Source organism: Gracilinanus agilis, chromosome 4 (assembly GCF_016433145.1).
Source record: "Gracilinanus agilis isolate LMUSP501 chromosome 4, AgileGrace, whole genome shotgun sequence".
NCBI lineage: Eukaryota > Metazoa > Chordata > Mammalia > Didelphimorphia > Didelphidae > Gracilinanus > Gracilinanus agilis.
This window is the reverse complement of record NC_058133.1, coordinates 208,433,874-208,454,784: the sequence shown is the minus strand read 5'-3', so window position 1 is coordinate 208,454,784 and position 20,911 is coordinate 208,433,874. Positions and strand designations below refer to the sequence as shown.

Sequence of the window (20,911 nt, the reverse complement as noted above, 5' to 3'; positions counted from 1 at the left end):
TTTGGTCCTGGAGATGTATGTGAACTAACCAACAATGAGAGGTCAATCAAATAGGAGGAGAAATGAGACCATAGCATCTGTAAAATGAAAGAATGAGAGTATAAAAATGGAGGGTATAGTCAGTGGTAGCATATGCTATAGAAGGACTGAGAAAAGACTTCAGAATTTATTCATTAAGACGTTGGGAAGATTCATTCAGTAGATTGACAGGGGAACTACTTTACAAAGAGTAGTGAAGAAATGGAGATGCTGAGTATAGACAACAATGAAAATTCATCAGTATAGAGAAGAGATTTAGCTAGAAGGATTAACAGGGTCAGAGGAGGCATCTTTAAGGATAAGTAGAGCTTTTTTTTTTTTTTTTTTTTTTTTTTTTTTGTAGGTACAGGGAAAGGAATCAGAGAGGGAAAGACTAAAGATAGGGGAAGTAGGACAGAATTATTGATAGAATAAGATCCCAGATGATGAGAAAGAATGGAAGGGTGGACACAAGTGGAAGGATTAGTCTCAGTGAGAAGATAGGCTACCTCATGCTCAAGATTAGAGGAACAAGTGAGAGGATCTAGGAGAACAGAGAAGTTTTAAGGTGTGGATGAGGGGAGGACAGGAGTTCAGAATGAATGGTCTCAGGCACGTAAGTAAGGAGAGCTGGTTTCCTGCTAGGCAGAGAGAGGTAGGCTGAGGAATCGGAGTTCCAGGGGATCATTTCAGCATCCAGGAGCTGGCAATGGAATAGTATTTCTCAGTGCTTTCACTGCTTTACAAGAACAAGAATCACTGACTGTAGCAGCCTATTCAATTTTACCCATATTCAATTCAGAACCTATGATTCATCTGGAGGTAGCAAGTGGATAGAGTGCCAGGCCTGGAGTTGGGAGGACCTGAATTCAAATCTGGATTCAGATACTTCTTAGCTGTGTGATCCTGGGCAAATCACTTAACCCCAATTGCCTAGTTCTGCTCTTCTAGCTTAATATTGATCCCAAGGCAGAAGGTTAAAAAAAAAAGAATTGCTTATGGGGTTAAATGACTTGTGCCCAAATCTTCTGACAGTAAGGCCAATCCTCTGTCAACTACATTGAGCTGTTTCTCACCTTCTGCATAGGAGACACTTCTTAAATGTGTCTTAAATGGAATTTGTTCTAGGATTTCATATATATATATGTTTCTGACTTGATTGCATCAGGGTCTGATCAGAGCCTATTCAGAGCCTAGCCCCAAGGAGGCACAGTTTAATGGCACATAGGATAGGAACAGACATGCTGGAAACACTTCAGATAAGTCATTTCTTTCTCTGCCTCAATTTCCTCTACTGTAAAATGAGGAGTTTGAACTCAGTGGACCTTATTTTTCTTACAGCTATGACAAATGCAAGAGTATATAGTAAAAAAAAAGTTTGATTCTAGAAAGTATTTCAGACTTGTGCAGTTTGTGTAGCTTCTTTAAATACCAAGTCATTTAAGGCCAGACATAGATATTCCTGAAACTAGTATTCATTGTCTCCAACCTGGGCATTTAATTCCTCATTCACAAAACTTGGCCCATACCTTCTCCTCTTGGTACTTGTGGGATGAAGAATTTAAAAAATGCTTTCCAGTAAGCAAGTCATGAAACACAGTTTTGGAAAGATATTAACAAGCTAGAGTTCATTCAGAGGGAGGCAACCAGGTTGATCAGGTTCCTTGAAAGCATCCTAAGTGAGTATTAGTTGCATGAATTAAGAATTTTTATTCTAGAAAAAGACTCAAGTAGGAGAAACTTGAATATTTGAAAGTTGGCACCTAGAAGATGGGCTGGACTTACTCTATTTGACCCCAGAGGACAATATGAAGAGAAAGATATTTAAGTTAGATGTAAAGAAGAAATTAGTAATTAGGACTGACCAAAAGTGAATTGAGCTTTTCCAGGAGATGAGTTCCCCAAAGGTGTTCAAGTAGAGGCCAGATGACCATTTATTGGCAGTGTTGCAGATGATGATTCATGCTTCAGGTTCTGGTTGGATTAGGTGACCTCCAGAGTTTGTTTCAACTCTGACATTTGATTGTAATTTTATGATGTCAAAAAGTCCCAAGCCTCAAATTTGGGATGGTCTTGCCACATGGGACCCTGATAGGTCCCCATTAGAGACTAATTTCCAGCTTCATCTTGAGGCCCTATGATAATCAAAATAAAGAAGGCATAGTTGTTTTATTCCACTTCATCTTCTGAAGCTGACTTTCATGTTCCTGAAGGTCTCTTTTCCCACAAAGCTGGTAAGAGGAGAGTCAGTGGAAAGTACAGTAGAAGGAGCTATGAAGTAGAGAACATCAGAACTGGAATCTAGTCCAGCTCTTCCCTTCACCAGCAGTAGGTTCCTAGGCACATAGGCTTCAGTTTCCTTATCCATAAAGAAAAGAGGTTAGACCTGGTGATCTCTAAGCTCTCCACCAGCAAGAAGACTCGATGTTCCATGAAACCTTTCTCTCCCTGGGGCTTTCAGGAGAGTCTAGTGTTCTCCTAAGTCCTGGAAAGGAGAAAGGAAATAAGAGCTTTTGGCCGTTATCTTCATTAAAAGCTTTTCCCTTACACAGTATATGGCACTGCGCTAAGAGAATTCTATTCTAAGGCTCTTCCTCTAGAGCTCAGAGAGGCCTGATGATGACACATGTTTGCAGGCTATACTGTCAACAAAGTAAAGGCACTAAATATTGACAGACTAGAAGGTGTTTGAAGAAGAGTGTGGGAGAAGATGACATCAGAGAGCAAGTGTGTCATCTCTAGGGTGAGGAGTTGAGACAGGAGCAAACTGCAATCCTTCCTCATTTAGCTGGGGCAACAGGAAGTGGGGCAGGTGTTCAGATGAAATGTGGGAGGAGGCCAAAAAAAGGCTAGTGGAGAGTGTTGGGAACATCCAGGCACCTAGACAGGTGTGCATGAGATGGAGGCCAGAGGGAAGGTAAGCTGTCAGACATGAGGCTTTCCTCCTACAGGCCCCTTCCCTGGGTAATTACCTGTCTTTTGTATCTTCAGGGAGTCCTACCAGGAAAGCCTGTAATGAACAGCAGTTAGCAGCCCAAAGGACGACCATAGACTCTGTGGTCACACAGCTCTGCGTAGTCTTTATGGAGACCAGAAACAGTTTCCCCTTCAGAAGCCCTTGATTGTGTTTTCCTATGCCTAAAAACATCAAGAGCAGATCTAAGCATCCTTTCTTCCAGGCCGGGGGTCCCAGCAGTTGATGCTAGAAAGTAGGGCAGGGGTTGAAAGAAGCCTTTGGAATAAGCAGAGTTTAGGAGTGGTTAAGCATCCCAGGGAAAATGGGAAAAGGACCTTATTTGGGCATTGTCATAACATGCTCATAAATTGATCTTTGAAACACTAATGAGGCCAAGCAGCTTTACCCTCACTCTCCATTCACATGCAGGGAAATCAGGTAAGAGTCTTCCTCTTTCACTCAATGGAATTTCTTGGATGCCAGGCTTAGAATCCAGGGCTCCTGGGCTCAGCCTGGGCTCTTGGCTCCTAGGCCCTTTTGTAACCCTAATATCCTTCTGGACCCTAGAATTCATTTCTCTAGGTGAGATATTAGCAGCTTTAAATCACCCTTTTGCTACTTCATAGCACGGAAGATTGATAGTCAGGTTCATGGGCCTACTCAAAGTCAGTTTAGCAGGTCTGCATCTGCTGCCAGGAATGCTAACCCTTGGCTCCTGGGACAGCAAGGGGAGAAAGCATCATCAGGAAGTCCTGAGTTCATCTTGCCTCAGATACTTATAGCTGTGTATCCCTGGGCAAGTCACTTACCTTCTTACTCAGCCTATTTCATCATGTGTAAAACAGGGAGAACGAATCTACCTCAAAGGATTATTGTGAGAATCAAACGAGATATTATGTATAAAGCACTTTGCAAAATCTTTAATCACTTGCTATTGTTACTATAATTATTATTCTCCTTTGACCTGAACAGAGGATTTATTCTGTGTTCCTCCTGTCTCAGGGCCTAGAGATTCTGGCTAGAAGTCTGGGACAAATATCTGGACAGGTCTCCGGTCCCTTCTTGTGTCCCAACAGGGTTGAAGCCAAAGGTTGAAGACTTCCAGGAGTTTGATGCTTGATTTCTAAATGTAAAGTGGAGCTTAACTTGGGGACAGAAAGAGAGGGCATAAAAGGCTAAAACCTGTGGGTCTCCATCCCCAAAACTCTCTTCCCTTCCCCCACCTCTTGTGTGCCATTTCTCTAGGTACCTAAAGGAATTTCGCACAGAACAGTGTCCACTCTTTGTGCAACACAAATGTACCCAGCACCGGCCCTACACCTGCTTCCACTGGCACTTTGTTAACCAGCGTCGCCGTAGGTCCATCCGCCGCCGAGATGGCACCTTCAACTATAGCCCTGACATCTATTGCACCAAATATGATGAAACCACAGGCCTCTGCCCAGAGGGAGATGAGTAAGTGCCTTGTGCAACTTTGGGAATGGCTCACAGAGGAGACAAATTTTAACTAGGGCTCATGTTCAGATGTTCCTAAAGCCATCCAGGCCAAATAGCAGGCCAAAGAAAAGCTCATGGGAGTATTGCTGCTGCTTCCTACTGGGAAAAGTACCCACAGTGCAGGTTACTTCACAGGGCCCTGGGCACATGTCCTATTTCTTTGGCTCCCCCACCCCCAGTATGTTTCTTGCCCTAGCCCCTATGCCAAGGTAGTTGACTTGCTGGACCAGATAAACTCAATGAGACCTGCTGAACAGGCTGAAAGGCATCAATGTTGTCATCATCATCATTCCAAAGCATTATTTGCAGTTTTGATGGTGTGTGTGGTAAGGGGCTGGGGGTCATAGAAGAGACACATTTTGCTCCTGCCCCCAGAAAACTTACATTTGGAAACTCACACTAATTCAGATAGTCATATAAAGAACAAAACAGATGGCCAAATAGAAACCATGAACCAGCATAAAATTAGGCAAGAACTTTGCTGTACTCCCTTTCTATCTTTCGATGTTAGTCTAGTTTCTACCACATTCTGTTGTGGAATCAATCATAGGAAAAAACACTTCGTTTCTCTAGGCCAGTGGGACACCTTGACAATTTAAGAAAAAGGGACTGGTAGAGATAGACCAGAGGCTGGTAAAAGCAGGTGACAACTTCTCCTTGGTTTTCAGGTGCCCATTCCTACACAGAACCACAGGAGACACTGAGCGACGGTACCACCTACGCTACTACAAAACTGGAATCTGCATCCATGAGACTGATTCTAAAGGAAATTGCACCAAAAACGGCCTGCATTGCGCCTTTGCTCATGGGCCCCATGACCTCCGCTCTCCTGTTTATGACATCAGGTGGGCCAGGCACAGGGCTGAGCTGAATTGGGCAAGGAGAGGTGGGCAGGGAGGAAGGGACTGTGGAAGGAGCTGGGTACCTTCCTGCAGTGGAGGGCACAGAAGAGCCAGAAGGAGGAAGGTAGACCTCATCTAGTATCCCTCTCTGGTGATCATAGTCTCACCTGTCTTTACAACATCACACACTTAACACACCTCCCATCGTCTCCTCTGTGTTCTCTTCCAAGGGAGCTCCAGGCCATGGAGGCCTTGCAGAACGGTCAGACCGCATCGGAGGGGAGTATCGAGGGTCAGTCGGCTGTGGCCGCAAGCCATGCCATGATAGAGAAAATCCTCACCGAGGAGCCGCGGTGGCAAGGTGAGAGCCAGAGGAGCCACGGTGTGGCTGTGTCTGTCCATGGCCAGATGGGTCCCCTCCCTCCCCAGCGCAGGAGCCGTCCTCAGCCCTCTCCCTAGCCTCCTCCCCTCTCTGCCAGGGCACACCCCTTTCCTTGTTAAAGATACTTGGGACACGCCTCCGGGGACCCTGGCGGCTCACTCGTTCTGGTGACTTCCTGAACTGCCCGGTGTGTGGATGGGCATTCTGACAAACACACATCTGGCCGTGCCCAGCTGCCACACTTACAGACGTTCACAGGTTCCTCTTGTGTGTCTCCTTGTGTCTCGTCTCCTTCTTTAAGCTCTGCGCTCCTCAAAGGCAGGAGCTGTGTTCCCTCCCCGGGGTGGCCTGACTTCAGAGGACAGGGAGACGTGTGTCCAGGGCTTGCCCTTCTCCCAGGAGGCCCAGCGAGTAGGAGCCGCAGTGCCTGAGCCCCCAGGGGGCCAGTGTCCAGGGATCTCTGGGGAAGCTGCCCCACCCTTGGCACCGCAGCTCTTAGTGCCCGGGCCCTGTGGTTGACCGAGGCCCGCCCTCTGTTCCTTTGCAGACACAACCTATGTCTTAGGGAATTACAAGACTGAGCAGTGCAAGAAGCCTCCTCGGCTCTGTCGCCAGGGATACGCCTGCCCGTACTACCATAACAGCAAAGACAGACGGCGGAGCCCCAGGAAACATAAATACAGGTCTCACCATCTAGGGAGAAGCCCAGCAGGGGTTGGCTAAGCCAAGCTGCCGACACTGCAGCTGTGTCCTCTGGGGGAGGGCGGGGGCCTTGGGAAGTGCCAAGCCGAGGACAGACCATCAGGGACCCAGTGCAGGAGGAAGGACTGTCGGGAAAGGCTACCAGGAACAGGGAGGCCTCTTCGGGGAGGAACGTTCAGCTAGACAGACCACAAGAGGTCAAGGCTGGGGTTGGGGAAAGTGGTGGTAGGGCAGGGGGGCCATAACTACAGAATACAGACTGCCCTGAGGGAAGTGGCCCAACTACAGGAAGAAATAGTGGAAGTACCATCTTTATCTGTACTTAGGACCTCCATAGGCCTCTTTTACTGTCTCTTCTAGTAGGAAGGTCCTAGGCCCACAGTACAATCAACCTGGAAATCATTTCCTATCTCTTTGCATTTAACTTTGTCTTTCTTTGGTGATATTGTTACCATGCACCACCAAAATGAGGGATTCTGTTTTCATTTTCAAAGGCTTATTTTCCTGTTGTCTGATTTTTAAAACCACTCTACGGGAAAACGTCCCTGATAGGAAGGAATCAGTAGTAGCAACTTTCTCTAGTTTTCCCTGTAGGGAATTTTCACCTTTATATCAATTCTAACTTCCCTTCTTTCTGATCTCCCCTTGGTTATCCTGATCCAGGTGTGAACAAACTCTTTTCCCTTTAGTTTCACCAAACCAAGGTTGGTTTTTTTTGAAAGGAACATTATTCCTTTGTGACTGGGTAACAATAAATACATTTTGGCCACAGATTGTCTGGACTGGTACAGTTTATAGACTAGGGCCTATTCCTATTTCTCCCATCATGAACTATGGAATTCTGATCGAAGAAGATACTTCTCAGTTTGGCCCCAGCTTCCATCTCTGAACTTCAGGCCAACTTGCACTCAACATGAAGTCACCATCTGTCCCCTGGAATTCATATCTCATGTCTAGCCTGTTTCCTTTTGTCTGGGCCAATTCATCTGAAGGATATTTATTCACTAGCCAGCTGTTCTAATCTGGGATGAAGTTCAGAATCTTGTCCTAGCTCTCTTCATAGTAGAATGGCCTCCTTGAGGGGACACCCTCATTCCTGGAGCCTGTACATATGATTTGTTTCAATGCTTAAACCCTTATGGGTTAACCCCACCTCCACTATCTTCTCTAATTCCTTGATCCTTTGTATAATTGAAGACACTCCCACACTTTGAGCCCCATTGTTAGACCCCTCTTTTTTGCACTTAAGTGACTAACTGCCTCTTTTCCCAACTTTTCTCTGCTGACTTACTCTGTAACTCTGTAGTGGAGTGGTCTTCCAAAAAGCATTTTGTAATTTTTCAATATCCAAAATTTGTTAAGCATACAATTAGAATAACAAATATTTTCCACCAACAAAAGCAGAAAGGTAGTTCTTACACTCATACATAGTTATTTTCAGGCACAAAGTCTGTGGGCTATGGTTCCTTTGCATGACTCCTTTTAAAGGTAGGGCAAAGGGGACCAAACTATGGGTGAGTTTCCTAGGCATCACACTTTTTTCTCTTTGTTACCACTGCTCACATGAACACATGCATGTGTACACACACACACACATACATACACCCTCCCCCCCAAAAAAGAGGCCCCTTGACTTTTCTGTTTCCTTCTCATTGACCCAGGTCCTCCCCTTGTCCAAGTGTGAAACATGGAGATGAGTGGGGTGACCCCGGTAAATGTGAAAATGGAGATGCCTGCCAGTATTGTCACACTCGAACGGAGCAGCAATTTCATCCAGAGGTATGAGGCTAGCACATCTCCCTCCCTTTCTCCTGCCCAAGTCCTTCCTTGCTGGTTTAAGAGAGGGTTTTACGGGATGTCAAGGCCAAGCTACTTTGATAGGGAGGAAAATGCTGGTTTGGGATATCATAAAATATCCCTTTTGAGCTATATCTCTCTCCCAGAGTTAAAGGCACCAAGGTCATCCTGGTTTTCAATGTCATAATCATTAGTAATTCCAAAATCTTTAAAGCACTTTTGATGATACATGGCAAGGGACTGGGTACCGTACAGAGAGACTGCTCCTGCCTTAAATTCTGAGCCTGACATACTGACTTGGATAGGCAGATTAATAAAGGGCCTTTAGAGAATAGAATATAAATTATGAACCAACATAAAATTAGGCAGCAAAAGATATGCACCTCAAAGGGAAGGGTATTTTGGCATGGAGAGAAGAACATTATTCAGGTTAAAGACTGGGGTAGAGTTTCCATGATCTTTTTTCAGACTTGAATTATCCAGAAGGATTATCTGCACTGAACAAATGACTGACTAAATTCATTTCAACCATTTATTTGATCTGTGTGGACAAAGTAGTTATCCTTCTGTATAAGATAGGTAAAAGTGTACTGGATAATCTCCACTCAATTGGATACAGAATTCCCTGGGTCCCATGGGAGCTAAAATGAATGGATGTGATAGGTGCTTCCTGGGCAGAGTTATAAAAGGTCACAGGGGCTCCTTTCTGTTCTTTTCTTACCAATGGCCTCCCCAAAGACCTAGATATGAAATATGCCTTTCAACAAAGCTGAGAAGGATAAAGGATAGTTAATGCTTTGTGTTACAGAACTGGGATTTTAAGAAAAATGTGACTTGCTGAAGTCATGGGCTGGATTTGATAAGATACATTTAATAAGGATAAATATACAGCCTTATACCAGAGCTCAAATTTGGGGAAGGCCTGGCCAGACAAAAGTCCATATGAAAAAGGCCTATAGGATTCAGTGACTCACAAACTTGATGTGAGCACTGACACTGATACCAGAAAAGTGATTGTAGTCTTAGGCTTCACAAATAAAAGGGTCACATCCAGTTCAAAGTTGTGGTCAGACACATCTGCATGTTGTGTTCAGTCTCTGGTATCATTTTAAGAGGGACATTGACAAGTTGCCCAGAGAAAGTGGTCATGTTGGTGAAGAGATTTAGAAACCACCATCTTGTATCTTGTAATGGGATTAAAGGAACAGAACTGAAGTAGAGTAGGAGCAACAAGGAAGGGAGCGTGGGAACTACCTTCAGATATTTAGAAGGATAGAGATATTTTGCTTGGGTCCAGAGGGCAAAACTAGATGGGGTTTTCAGAGGAACAGACTTAGGTCTGATATTAGGAAGTATACTAGTAACCAGAACTGTCTAAAAGTTCAGTAGCCTGTTCTGTGATCCATGACCCCTTGTCATGAGTGCTGCTATAGGTTCTAATTGGAATCTATTACCTCTGAGGTCCTTTCTGACTACAAAATTTGATGATTTGGCTTCCTACCTTAGAGGAGGTTGTTCCATCAGAATGATTGAGCCAGGACCAAGCTTTGGTAGTAGACAAGTTAGCAGCCATTCTGTCACCAAATCCAGAAGAGGAACCAAGGAGCCAGTCTTTTGGACCAACCCTTCCTGAGGAGAGCCCCCACTCCATGCTGCCCTGAGTAGAGTGTTTCAGACAGTGAGGTTGATATCATCTGGGCTTCTTCTTGGTTCCTAAACTGTATTTATAAGAAGTGGAAGTTGTAATATTTGATGGTAGAGGCCTTTAGGAGATACAAGAAGAGATAGAAGGGATAAGGTTGATGTTAGAGAGAGATAGTGATACCTAAGTTTACTGAGGCAAGGCTTGTCCAGAGAGATAGACCCCTGACCTAATTCCTTTCCCTGAGAGACAAGGGTGTGACCTGTCTCCTCCTTCCCCCATCCACCTTCTCTGTCTCTCTGTCTCTCTGTCTCTTTCTGTTTCTCTCTTCCCCCTACCCCAGAACCCGTAACTCTGCTTCCATTTTGCCTTTCTCTAGATCTACAAGTCCACCAAGTGTAACGACATGCAGCAGTCAGGCAGCTGTCCCCGAGGTCCTTTCTGCGCCTTCGCCCATGTTGAACGTATGCTATGCCAACTCCCTCCCTGTTCTTATCCCCTTTAATTGCAAATACTGAAGCCTGGGGAGAATGGTCCCAGCTCTTGTGCTGCATACACCCTGGCTTGGCTTAAGGGCCATTGGAAGCTCCTAGGCATTTCCAGGCTTCACCTTAGCTAAGCCAAGCCAAAGGGCAGGCATGCAAACCCAGCAGGACAGAGAACCAGAGCCACGTTTCCCCTGACCTGTCAACCATTGGTGGTTAAGGTGGCTTCCCCTCTCCAGAGAAGGTTTCACATCCTGGCAATGCAAGACCATTGGACAGTGTATCCTGGGGCTTGGCCTGCTGATTCTACCCCCTCACTGGAGAAGTTTAAGCAATAGGAGACTTCTCCCAGGATTCAGGCTGCCTTCCCTATCAGAGCCAAGAGCATGGTAAAGGATACCTCTGTAAGGAGAAGGGAAAATATACCATAGACTATCTCTCCCCAACTGTCCAGCTGTGAGTGTGAGATTGGGTAGGAATGTATTCCTCTGGTCACAGATTGAGGTTCTATCATACTTAGGGGAGATCTCATCCCACTGTGAAGGGCCTCTGGGTGTGTAGAGAGGTCTGGGTAACAATTCTGTCCTTCATGTCTCTTACAGAGCCTCCCCTTGGTGATGACTTTCAGTCTTCTTCAGCTGTACCCAGTCCCACACAGACTGGCACCGTGATGTACATGCCATCAGCAGCAGGGGACTCGGTGCCTGTGAGCCCCTCCAGCCCTCATGCCCCAGACCTTAGTAATGTATGTACCATGGCCCTGAATAGGCTGAGGTGTGGAGGGATTGGGGTCAGGGAGAGTGGAAGGGATACTAGAGCCCAATAGTAATTAAAAAATAGAACTAAAATTTCACCTTCCCTAGAGGGGCCTAAAGGGGAGAGAGGAGAAAGGATGGAAGAGGCTTTACAATGATATACACTTAACCAGATACTATTGGCAGCCATTCCCACCTCCAAGCCAGTGTGCTTTTATTTTGATGAGATGGTTCATTCCACTATACCTGAGCGTTGACAAAAAGCTCTTCTGGTAAAGCCAACAAGTCTCACTAAGAATCCTTCCCACTCATCCCTTCGTAAACAGAGCCAGAGCTTTCAAGATGGGGCAAGAAAAGGAAATAGCATATCATTCCACCCTAGATGGGTAGAAGGTCTGTGATATGGAAACCTGAGGAAGGCACAGGTGGCATCCTGCCAGTGAGTGGGCAAGAGCTTTGGGCAGAGGAGGAACCTACCTAGCCTTATAGCCTCAAAGACCCATATGGTTCCCTCTACCTAAGTAGGGATCCCTTGCGCTAGAGTCATGGTCATGCCCCTCTGACCTTTTCCCTTACCCTCTTCAACCTTTCCCCGTAGATTCTTTGTAGGAACAGCAGTCTGGGTAGTCCATCTAACCTCTGTGGCTCTCCCCCGGGCACTATCCGGAAGCCACAGAACCTAGAAGGTATTAGCTTCCCTGGGGAAACAAATCCAGCACCTGGGAGCTACAAGAAGGCACCTGGCTTTGAGAGGGAGGACCAAGTTGGAGCCGAATATCTGAAAAGTTTCAAATGCCAGGTAAGGATTGGTGGAGCAGAAGGACAAAGCCTGATAACTACAGAAGGAATGGCTATCTCTCGACCCTCTGGCTAGCATGACTAGCAATTAGAGCTGTTGTTAATTAATTAATTTTTGTTTTTTTATAATCCTATCAATTCTAAAACAGAAGGTATGGGTTTTAAAAAGGGGTAGTTTGTTGTTAACTTTGAACAATAGAAGAACCAATCAAATTTACATTTATAATGAACAGAACAAACCAAAAAAAAAGACTTTCCACATATAGAGGCACATAGATAAATACCAAAATAGAATTAAATCAGGCCTCTATGAAACCAAATGAGGGGGAAAAAGTGCTGGTGGAAGCAGGGAAAGGTGCAAAGAGGAGGTGGCATCTGAGCTGAATCTTGAAGAATGGGTAGGATGTCAGCAGGCACATATATTTGGGGGTAGAGGGAGGGATTAAGGAGAGGGTGTCTTCCAAACAGGAAACATAATGAGCAAAAAAGCAAAGAATAGAGACTGGAAAGTGTGGGAAGATATTAGGGTTCTAGGAATAATTCAGTTTGGTAGGAGTCTAGGTTACTTGAAAGGTAGTAGAATCAAGCTAAGACTAGTAAGATAGCTTCTGTCTGGAGCCAGATTCTAAAGGGCCTTCAATGTCAGAATATGGCATGTGGTATTTGATAGGTGCAATGGAAGGTTTTTGAGAAGTGACATGATACAATTAAAACCTGTGAACCAAGAATATGAATCCGGCACTGTTAGGTCATGGAAGAGATAGAAAGCAAGAAGGCCTCTCAAAGCTAATGGAACTGAGTTCATATGGCAGCTTTAGTACTGGAACAAAGTTTACCCTTTAGCCTTATTTATTAGCAGGCTTCTCCTGGGGAATACTCTCTTTGCATTTATTGACTGACTTCTGGGTTAGTCAGAGTTAGATGAGTTTAGGTAATATAAAGTTCCTGCCCTCATGGAATTTCCATCCTATTAATAACATATCACATAGCTAATTATAAGTGCACAAAATCTAGGCCTGAATAATAGTTAAATTGAACAGCTATCTGAGTTTAGGAAGAATCCTATCCTGTTCCCTCATCAAGAATGACTAAATTCGGAGAGGAGAGGTAAATGTTGGTGAAAAGATGGTGTAGGATATGGTCACTGACCTTTGGCCATTGGTACATTTATATAGTTCACAAAGTGCTTTCATAGCTCTGATCTCATTTGATTCTCAAAAGCCATGAGGTCAGTAAGGAAGTTATCATCATTTAATTTTTTAAAATAAGTTATTTTAAGGAGCAGCTAGGTGGCTCAGTGGATTGAGAGCCAGACCTGGGATAGTAGATCCTGGGTTCAAATGTGTTCTCAGAAACTTAACTGTGTGACCCTGAGCAAGTCACTTAACCCCAATTGCCTAGCCCTTACATCTCTTCTGCCTTGAACTAATCCTTAGTATGGATTCTAAGACAAAAGGGTAAGGGTGCTTTTTTTTTTTTTTAAGGTAGTTTTTTTTGTTAACTTTGAACAATAGAAAAGCCAATCAAATTTACATTTATAATGACCATAAACAAAAAAAGTCCTTTCACTTATAGATAAAAAAAATATCTGTTTCTCCCTCCTGTGTAATATTAATGTATTTTGAATGTAATATCCTTATTTTAGACTAAGAGGACCTGAGACTCCTAGAAGTAGTTTTCCCAAGATCACCAGGGTAATAAGATCAGTATTGGTTAGAAAGGGTTCTGGGGATGTCAGAGCTCAGGGCACATTTCCATGAACAAAGCATTTGTCTACTAATTTTTCTCATTATCTTTGCTATTGCTTTTCTCCTCCCAAAAGGCCAAAATAAAGCCTCACTCTTTGGAACATAGGAGCCAGGAGCAGCCTCTGCTGCAGCCTAAACAGGTAATACACTCTTTGAGCCGGGTGTCTTTCCCAACAGATGAACAGTAGGGAATGAAAATGAGGAAGTAGGGTCAAGGGCAGAAGTTAACTTCTGTCGTAGGACCCAAAGACCAAGTTTAGTTGAAAGAATGGGGAGAAGTCATTGTGTCATGGGTGACTAAGGGCCCAAAGCCTCTTTACCCTCTGGACTGATGCTCAACAAATTGTGAGGAGGCAGGAGCCTGTCTAGGGCCTGAGAAGCAGCCAGAGGACGATGAAATTCCCTTTCCTCAATCTCCTGACTGTAGAGCTGTGTGTACTGCCTACCTTCAGGCTTCTCTTCACTCCCTCCCTCTCTCCTTGCAGGACATACTGGGCATCCTCCCAGTGGGCAGCCCCCTGACCTCCAGCATCTCTTCTAGTATCACTTCCAGCTTGGCAGCTACCCCCCCAAGTCCCGCAGGCCCCAGCAGCGTCCCTGGCATGAATGCAAATGCCTTGCCCTTCTACCCTACTAGTGACACAGTGGAATCGGTCATAGGTAATGCTGTCTTCTCTAGGTCCATGGCTAGGGTGGAGGTGGGGGCTGGATTAGATAGCATCTCAGCTTCTGAGAACTAAGCCTGCACAGCTTAGTGTTTACCCCTTACTCTGGACCAAGACAGAGACCTAGCTACTTGTACTGTACTTTTATTGTCATTATTATTGTTGTTCACCCAGATCTGGGATTTCATCTTCAGTGTGAAAACTCACCACCAATAGACATTGATAATTCATCTGTAATTTATAGTCTTAGAGAGATTAAGTGGCTTGGCTATTGTTATGTTGCAAGTAGGGGTCAGAAGCAGTTGAATTTGGACCTTCCTGACTTCAAGGCTGGCCTTTTCCCAGCACTGCAGACTGCCTCCAAAAAGTTATTATTGAAATAAGAATGATACTGGATATTTCACATTTCCATAATTTCTCTAAGGGTTACATAGCACTTTCCTTACAGTGGCCTAAGGCAGCAGGTAATACAACTGTCACCCCGAGTTTGCAGGCAGCTTCTCCTAAAAGACCCCCCCAAAGCTGAGCTCTTTTTATTTTCCTGACTTGGCCCTCCAGGAGTTAAAAGGGAAACATGATTGAGGGTAAAGATCAGGCAGCAGAGAGCCCCTAGTAGCCTAGCTTGGAAGGCAGCATCCAGGACCAGAGGTGTCAGGGCTGAGGATGGCTAGCCTCCCCAAAAGATGGCAGGGGGACAACATGTGATCTGAGTCACTCTGCCCAACAGAATCTGCCCTTGATGACCTGGACCTGAATGAGTTTGGAGTAGCTGCCCTGGAAAAGTCATTCGACAACAGCACAGTGCCTCACCCAGGTGGCATCATGATTGGTACTTGGGGAATAAATATCTTTTCAAGGGGCAAGGGACATACTGGCAACAGGCCACTGAGTATGCACTGACTGCCAAAGGGAAGGGATGAGCTTTGGGGGAGGCTGGACCTCCCCACAGAGCCGTGGCACATGCCCAGGAGCCAGGGAAGATACATGTGGCATGTGCCCCTTTCAGTCAGTCACAGGGGAGCAATCACCTGAGCCTGGCATTCTTCCCGATTGTCCCATCACCAGGAATGTGTCCAAGCCTACTCTAGGGAGATTTGTCCCATTTCACCTTAAGCTGTCTTTAGCTCTTAAGTTCACTTATCGTTGAACTCTGCGGGGCCCTGATCTTTCCACTCAGAGCTGGGGGAGGGAAGACAGCATCTCTCCACAGGCCCTCCTTTCTCAGGGTGTCCTTCCTTGGCTCTCTGCCTAGGAGTGCCTTAACACGCCGGGTACCTCTCTGAGAGAGGACGTGGCCATGTCTCCTCCTGGAAGCCTCCCAGCTTCAAGCAGACCCAGGGTAGGATGAGGCAAGTCCTTGCTTTTCCTTAATGCCCTCCCTTCCTCTCTCCTTGGCCTCTCTTACAGGTGGCAGTTTGTTACAGAGCTCTGCCCCTGTGAACATCCCTGGTTCCCTAGGCAGCTCGGCTTCCTTTCATTCTGCCTCTCCGTCACCTCCGGTCAGCCTTTCCTCACACTTCCTCCAGCAGCCCCAGGGCCACCTGAGCCAATCAGAAAACACTTTCCTGGGGACGTCAGCCTCACATGGATCATTAGGTAAGAGGATAGGGAACAACTCCAGGCGGCGCCCTGCAGAAGGCCCATAATAAATGCTTGAGTTTTCTGCTCAGTACTGTACAGAACAAGCCACACAACTATGGGCCTCTCCTCTGTGGGTTTTTAGTTTAAGACAAACCCTGGGGTGAATAATCATCACTGGAAGGGGCTTGAGAATGAGGTAAGACTATATGTCTGTTTCCTGGGCGTCTAAGTGTGGAAAGGCTCCGTGCCGAGTTGGCTACAGGATGATAAATGTTTTAGCCATGGCAATTCTGGTGGAAGGACTACCCACATTGATGAAACTAAAGTCCATGAGCTAGGTTCTGGCCCCCACATCTATACACAGATATCTGTCTGCATACCTCTCTAGATGCAGATGGGTATGCCTGATTATCCTTCTGCTCAAGCGGAAAGATTCAGAGTCATTCCCAGCCAGCTAACCAACCATCATACTCAAATGTCAGCCAAGAGCACATTCTGGGCTTCGTAAGAGCCCAGCATTATCACGTAGCTCACTGTGTCCAGAGACGTTAGAGATACTAAGAGACAGTGCTGCCCCCGGGGTGCTAGAGACACACTCAGAGAAGGAGAGACACACTCGGAAGGGTAGTGAATGACACCAGGCAGCCTGTGCCCGGGGCCCTAGGAGTGGCCCCAACAAGAGAAGGGCCCTGAAGGGAGAACACATTTGAAGAAGGCTTGGTCTTCTCCACCTGGGTTCTCTGTATTTGGGCAGAGACCTATACAAGCACACAAGTGTGTCAGCAGAAGGGAATAGAGGGAAATTGCTAGAATTATGGGTTTGAACAGAGTGAAGCTGGGGAGGAAGGTCGATTGTATTGAAAATGTGTTAAATTCCTTATTGCTCTGGCAGTAGTGCACCTATAGAAGAAGCAAAAACAAAACCAAACAAAATCCAGGTCTTTCCCTCCTGTTACATGCATTCTGCTCAATAACAGCCCCTGTGGCCAGGGTCTGGCATCTCCTGCAGGAGCATTCTACGTACTGGGAAGGGGCCAACTTCTTACATGGGCACGTTTTGTAGCCCCATGAAATTGGCCGCTCCCTGAGCCGACTGAGCATTCCCAAAGAGTGAGAATCTTGTCTCCCTTGTCCAAGGGGCACCTGGCTGTCCCAGGAATCCCATCCTTTCCCTGCGTCCTCATGGACGTAACCTGGAAGGCCAAAACTAAACCCTTCAGGAGGGAATCCACTCCCCATTGGTGGAGATTTTGTTTCCCCTTAGTTTAAATCTTCCCAAGATAAGAACTTGATTTCTCCTGTTAGAGTGGGGTGGGCATCACCCATAGGTCAGGGAGGCCCTTGAGGACAGGGACTGTATCTGATTTCTGAATCCCACCAGAGTTCAGTAGAGGCTGCATGAAGGAGTTGTTCGGTCAGTGCTCCTGACTATTGGACCTACAGATCGCGACCCTCACGCCAAAGGCTTAGTGGTGCCCCTAGAGGCCTAACTGACAGGCTGGTGGGAGAGGGCTGCCCTTATTGAAGACACCTTCTCCCCATAAAGCAGGTTTAAATGGAATGAACAGCAGTATCTGGGAGCACTTCGCCTCTGGGAATTTCTCCCCAGGCACATCGCCAGCATTTTTGTCAGGACCAGGGGCTGCTGAGCTGGCCAGACTCCGACAAGAGCTGGATGAGGCCAATGGCACCATCAAGCAGTGGGAGGAATCATGGAAGCAGGCCAAGCAGGTATGGGAATGAAACTGAGCCCCAGAAGATCCAGGTCCCGTCCCCCCCACCCCACCCCCATTTCTTGACTCAGGGGTATCCAGGTCACAAACACTGAACCTCTTTCCTGTTCCCATGGTACAGGGAGTTGGACTACATCTCTAAAGCCCTTTTTAGGTCTGATTATGGCTCTAAGTCTTCTGTCCACATGCCATCCAGAGGTGCCAACTAGCAAGGAATTCAGTTTCTGTCAGTGTAGCCCGAAGCTTCACTCTTCCATGAGTAGCATCAGAGCTTCCTCCTCTTAATTAGAAATGGGAAGTATGGCCTCCGAATAAATAATTTACTACTGAATGTGCACTGGGGAGAGGGAAGACCCTTTGGTTTTAGTGGTACCCAATGGTGTGGGGTCTGTGCCGAACTCCACAGGCCTGTGATGCATGGAAGAAAGAGGCAGAAGAGGCCAGTGAGCGGGCTAGTGCTGCTGGCATGGAGTGTGAGCTGGCCCGGGAGCAGCGAGATGCCCTAGAGATGCAGGTGAAGAAACTTCAGGAAGAGCTGGAACGACTTCACACTGGGCAGGACCCCCAGACCCTTTGCTCCTTCTCCGACCTAGAGGCTCTCTCCCTCTCCACCTTGTATTCTCTCCAGAAGCAGCTCAGGGCCAACCTGGAGAGAGTAGAAAAGGTAGGTGGGCCCCTGGGGCAGGGTTGGGGGCAGGAGCCAGGCTGGGCCGGAGACAGGCGATGTAGGGGAGGGTGACGAGGCTTCCCTGGGACCTCAGGGGAACTTTCATGGCTGACACCTCCTGGGAGTGAAGCCACAGGCCTTGGAAATCTTGCCTGGCAGCCTGGCAGTTATGTACCTGTCTGGCTTGGGCAGAGTATCTCTTACCTTATCAGATGGCCTTCGTCTGCCCAGAAGGCTGCCAAAGACTTGCAATACTACACCACTGGGTAGACCATCAAGTCCAGTAGAATTTTGATGATTATTGCAAGGGGGCAGTCAGAGAAGGGCAGAACAGGACAGAATAAATGACTCGTATTTACACAAGGCTTTAAGATGTACAGAGTGCTTTTCTCACAACAGTTCTGTGTTATTTTCCTCATTTTAAAGATGGGGAAACTGAGGCAAAGAGGTTCTTCCATGCCCACGGTCACACAGCTCATAAATGTCACAATCAGGATTTGAACCTATGCCTCTTGATGCCAGTGTTTGTTCACACTGCCATTTAGATAGCCCTTTTAAGATTGTCAAAGCCAATATATATACAGTCTCCCTTATTTCTTAAAATAACTGTATGATTCGTAGTAACTGGCTGCCTCTGTACCCCCTTGTTCTAGTCTGTTCCACCCCAGAAAAGCACATGTTTCTTCCCCTATAGGCTTATAATGAAGTGCCAATTCTGGGAGAGAACCCACCCTCGCCTCATCCCTGGGATTCCATACCCAGAAAAGGGAATACATCCTATCAGTCTTCAAGAGCTTTTGGACTCACCTGACCTAGACACTACCCAGGGTCCTCCTCAGGGCTCAGGGTCTCTAAGGGACCTAATAACTCGGGGCCTAGGCTCATTCTCCTCTAGTCCCATTCTAGGTCCTCCTGGGAGGGTCTGGGCCAGGCTGCTGGCCAACCTTCTTAGATCAACTCTCTTCCGTGTGAGTAACTAGGCTGGACCCTTCACCAGAGAGAAGCTCAGCGCTGTGGGGGGGTCTTCTAGTAAAAAAAAGGGGAGCAAGAGCAAGTCAGGTAAAGCATCTTGTCTGCACCTCTGAAAATACTTTTGAAAGCCAGAGTATTGGGCAAGAGCCATGGGAATCAGGCCTCTCACTGCTGCGTAGCGCCCCTTCCCTCCTCATTCCTTCCTTCTGCATGCATCGATTGGTGCACACTGGGCCCTGTGCGGGCCTGGGCCGTACAAAGACCAGAAGGGCATCCGCCTGCCCTCCGAGAGTTTACCTTCTATTGGAGAGAAAGGAAGCACCGACACTTTGTTCCCTGTCTGGAAAGAGCTGCTCTCTGGGAAAAGACCACCCTAGTCTAAGTGATAGCTCCCAAGCCTCATTTTTGTCCTTGGAGGGAGGACCGATGTCTGCATGGGTTGGTGGCCAGGATGGTAGGCCTCAGGGTGGAGAGTGCTGGGATGGAAGCCTGCCTTATAGCCTTGGGAGCACGGGCGCTTGCAGGGCCAGCCTCGCAGGACGCTCTTGAGACTAAAATGACTCGGTGTGAGTAAAGCGCATTATGAATCCTGGCGCGCTCCGTGGTGAGCATTGGTACCCGAGCAGGAGCAGGCCCTCGGAGGGGAGCCGGGGGAGCGGGCCGCCCTTCCCGCAGTCCTCTGTGAACACCGGCTCTTCTCTGCCCTCAGGTGGTGTTCCAGATGCAGTCACCTGCAAAGTGTCTCAAGTGTCAAGAGCAGCATCGGGTGGTGCTCCAGTGCCAACACACCGTGCTGTGCGAGTTGTGTGCAGAGGACAGCGAGTGCCCCGTCTGCAACCCGAGCTGTGCCCGCCCCCCCCTCCAGTCGTGACCCACCAGGCCGTATCACGGCACCTAGAACTTTTTAAAGTACACATATATATATGTGTGTGTGTCTGTGTGTGTATGAACATATACACACACAGACACACACACAGACACACACACACATATATATGTGTCTGCGTGTGTGCGATGACAGATGTATGAAGGGTGTTTGTGTGTATATCTGTATATAGATATAGACACACACTTAAAACAGAGCTGAGTTACCAAGCACTTTTAAAAAATATTTTGCAGCCCTCTCCCCTGCCCACTCCCCTCCCTTCCCTGCTTCAGAAACAAATCTGTCCCCCACCCCTCAAGCCCCTGTGGCAGAGTCTCTTTATGTCTCTTTTTAAAATTTAGCAAATAACTTTTTAAAAATGTATTGGAACAGAAAACAGATGGGGAAATTGAGGGAGGGGGCTCTTCCTTGGAGGAATGAGCTCTAGGCCCCTGGGGAAGCAGAGACCCCTAGAGGCGGTCCTGTCCCCTTCCCTGCCCCCTCCCATCACCTCTTTTCAAGAAATCTTTGGAAGCCTGAAGTGCTTCTGAGTGGTTGGGGGGATGAAGGGATGGTGACCCAGAAAACCTACACTAAAGTGTATTGTATTTTTTAAAATCAAATTTGCATTAGAATCAGCTGAAGAGCTGGCTGGCCCTGGGCAGTGGGAGCTCCCCTCTTTCAGCCCTGGATGGGTTGCCCAACGTTCCCTGCCTTCCAGATCGGGAGGCATCTCAGTATTCACTTGTGGTGGCAAAAGGTTAAGAAAAGTTTGCCTTTTTCCAAATGTTAGCTATTAAGATGGG

The 20,911-nt window shown here is 46.8% G+C and overlaps 1 protein-coding gene across 1 annotated transcript in view; it reads left to right on the top strand.

The window, feature by feature from the left end:
• UNK (unk zinc finger) overlaps positions 1-20,126 on the top strand; it is a 37,932-nt gene extending 17,806 nt beyond the window's left edge. Inside the window, exons 2-16 of the mRNA XM_044671558.1 lie at positions 4,220-4,429; positions 5,140-5,316; positions 5,544-5,674; positions 6,243-6,378; positions 8,059-8,176; positions 10,216-10,300; positions 10,924-11,066; positions 11,675-11,875; positions 13,697-13,762; positions 14,108-14,282; positions 15,015-15,116; positions 15,695-15,883; positions 17,418-17,599; positions 18,008-18,265; positions 19,950-20,126. Of these exons, the coding sequence (XP_044527493.1) occupies positions 4,220-4,429; positions 5,140-5,316; positions 5,544-5,674; positions 6,243-6,378; positions 8,059-8,176; positions 10,216-10,300; positions 10,924-11,066; positions 11,675-11,875; positions 13,697-13,762; positions 14,108-14,282; positions 15,015-15,116; positions 15,695-15,883; positions 17,418-17,599; positions 18,008-18,265; positions 19,950-20,111 (2,335 nt within the window). The 3' untranslated portion in view covers positions 20,112-20,126. The remainder of the gene's footprint in view (positions 1-4,219; positions 4,430-5,139; positions 5,317-5,543; positions 5,675-6,242; positions 6,379-8,058; positions 8,177-10,215; positions 10,301-10,923; positions 11,067-11,674; positions 11,876-13,696; positions 13,763-14,107; positions 14,283-15,014; positions 15,117-15,694; positions 15,884-17,417; positions 17,600-18,007; positions 18,266-19,949) is intronic.
• Positions 20,127-20,911: the final 785 nt, after the last annotated feature.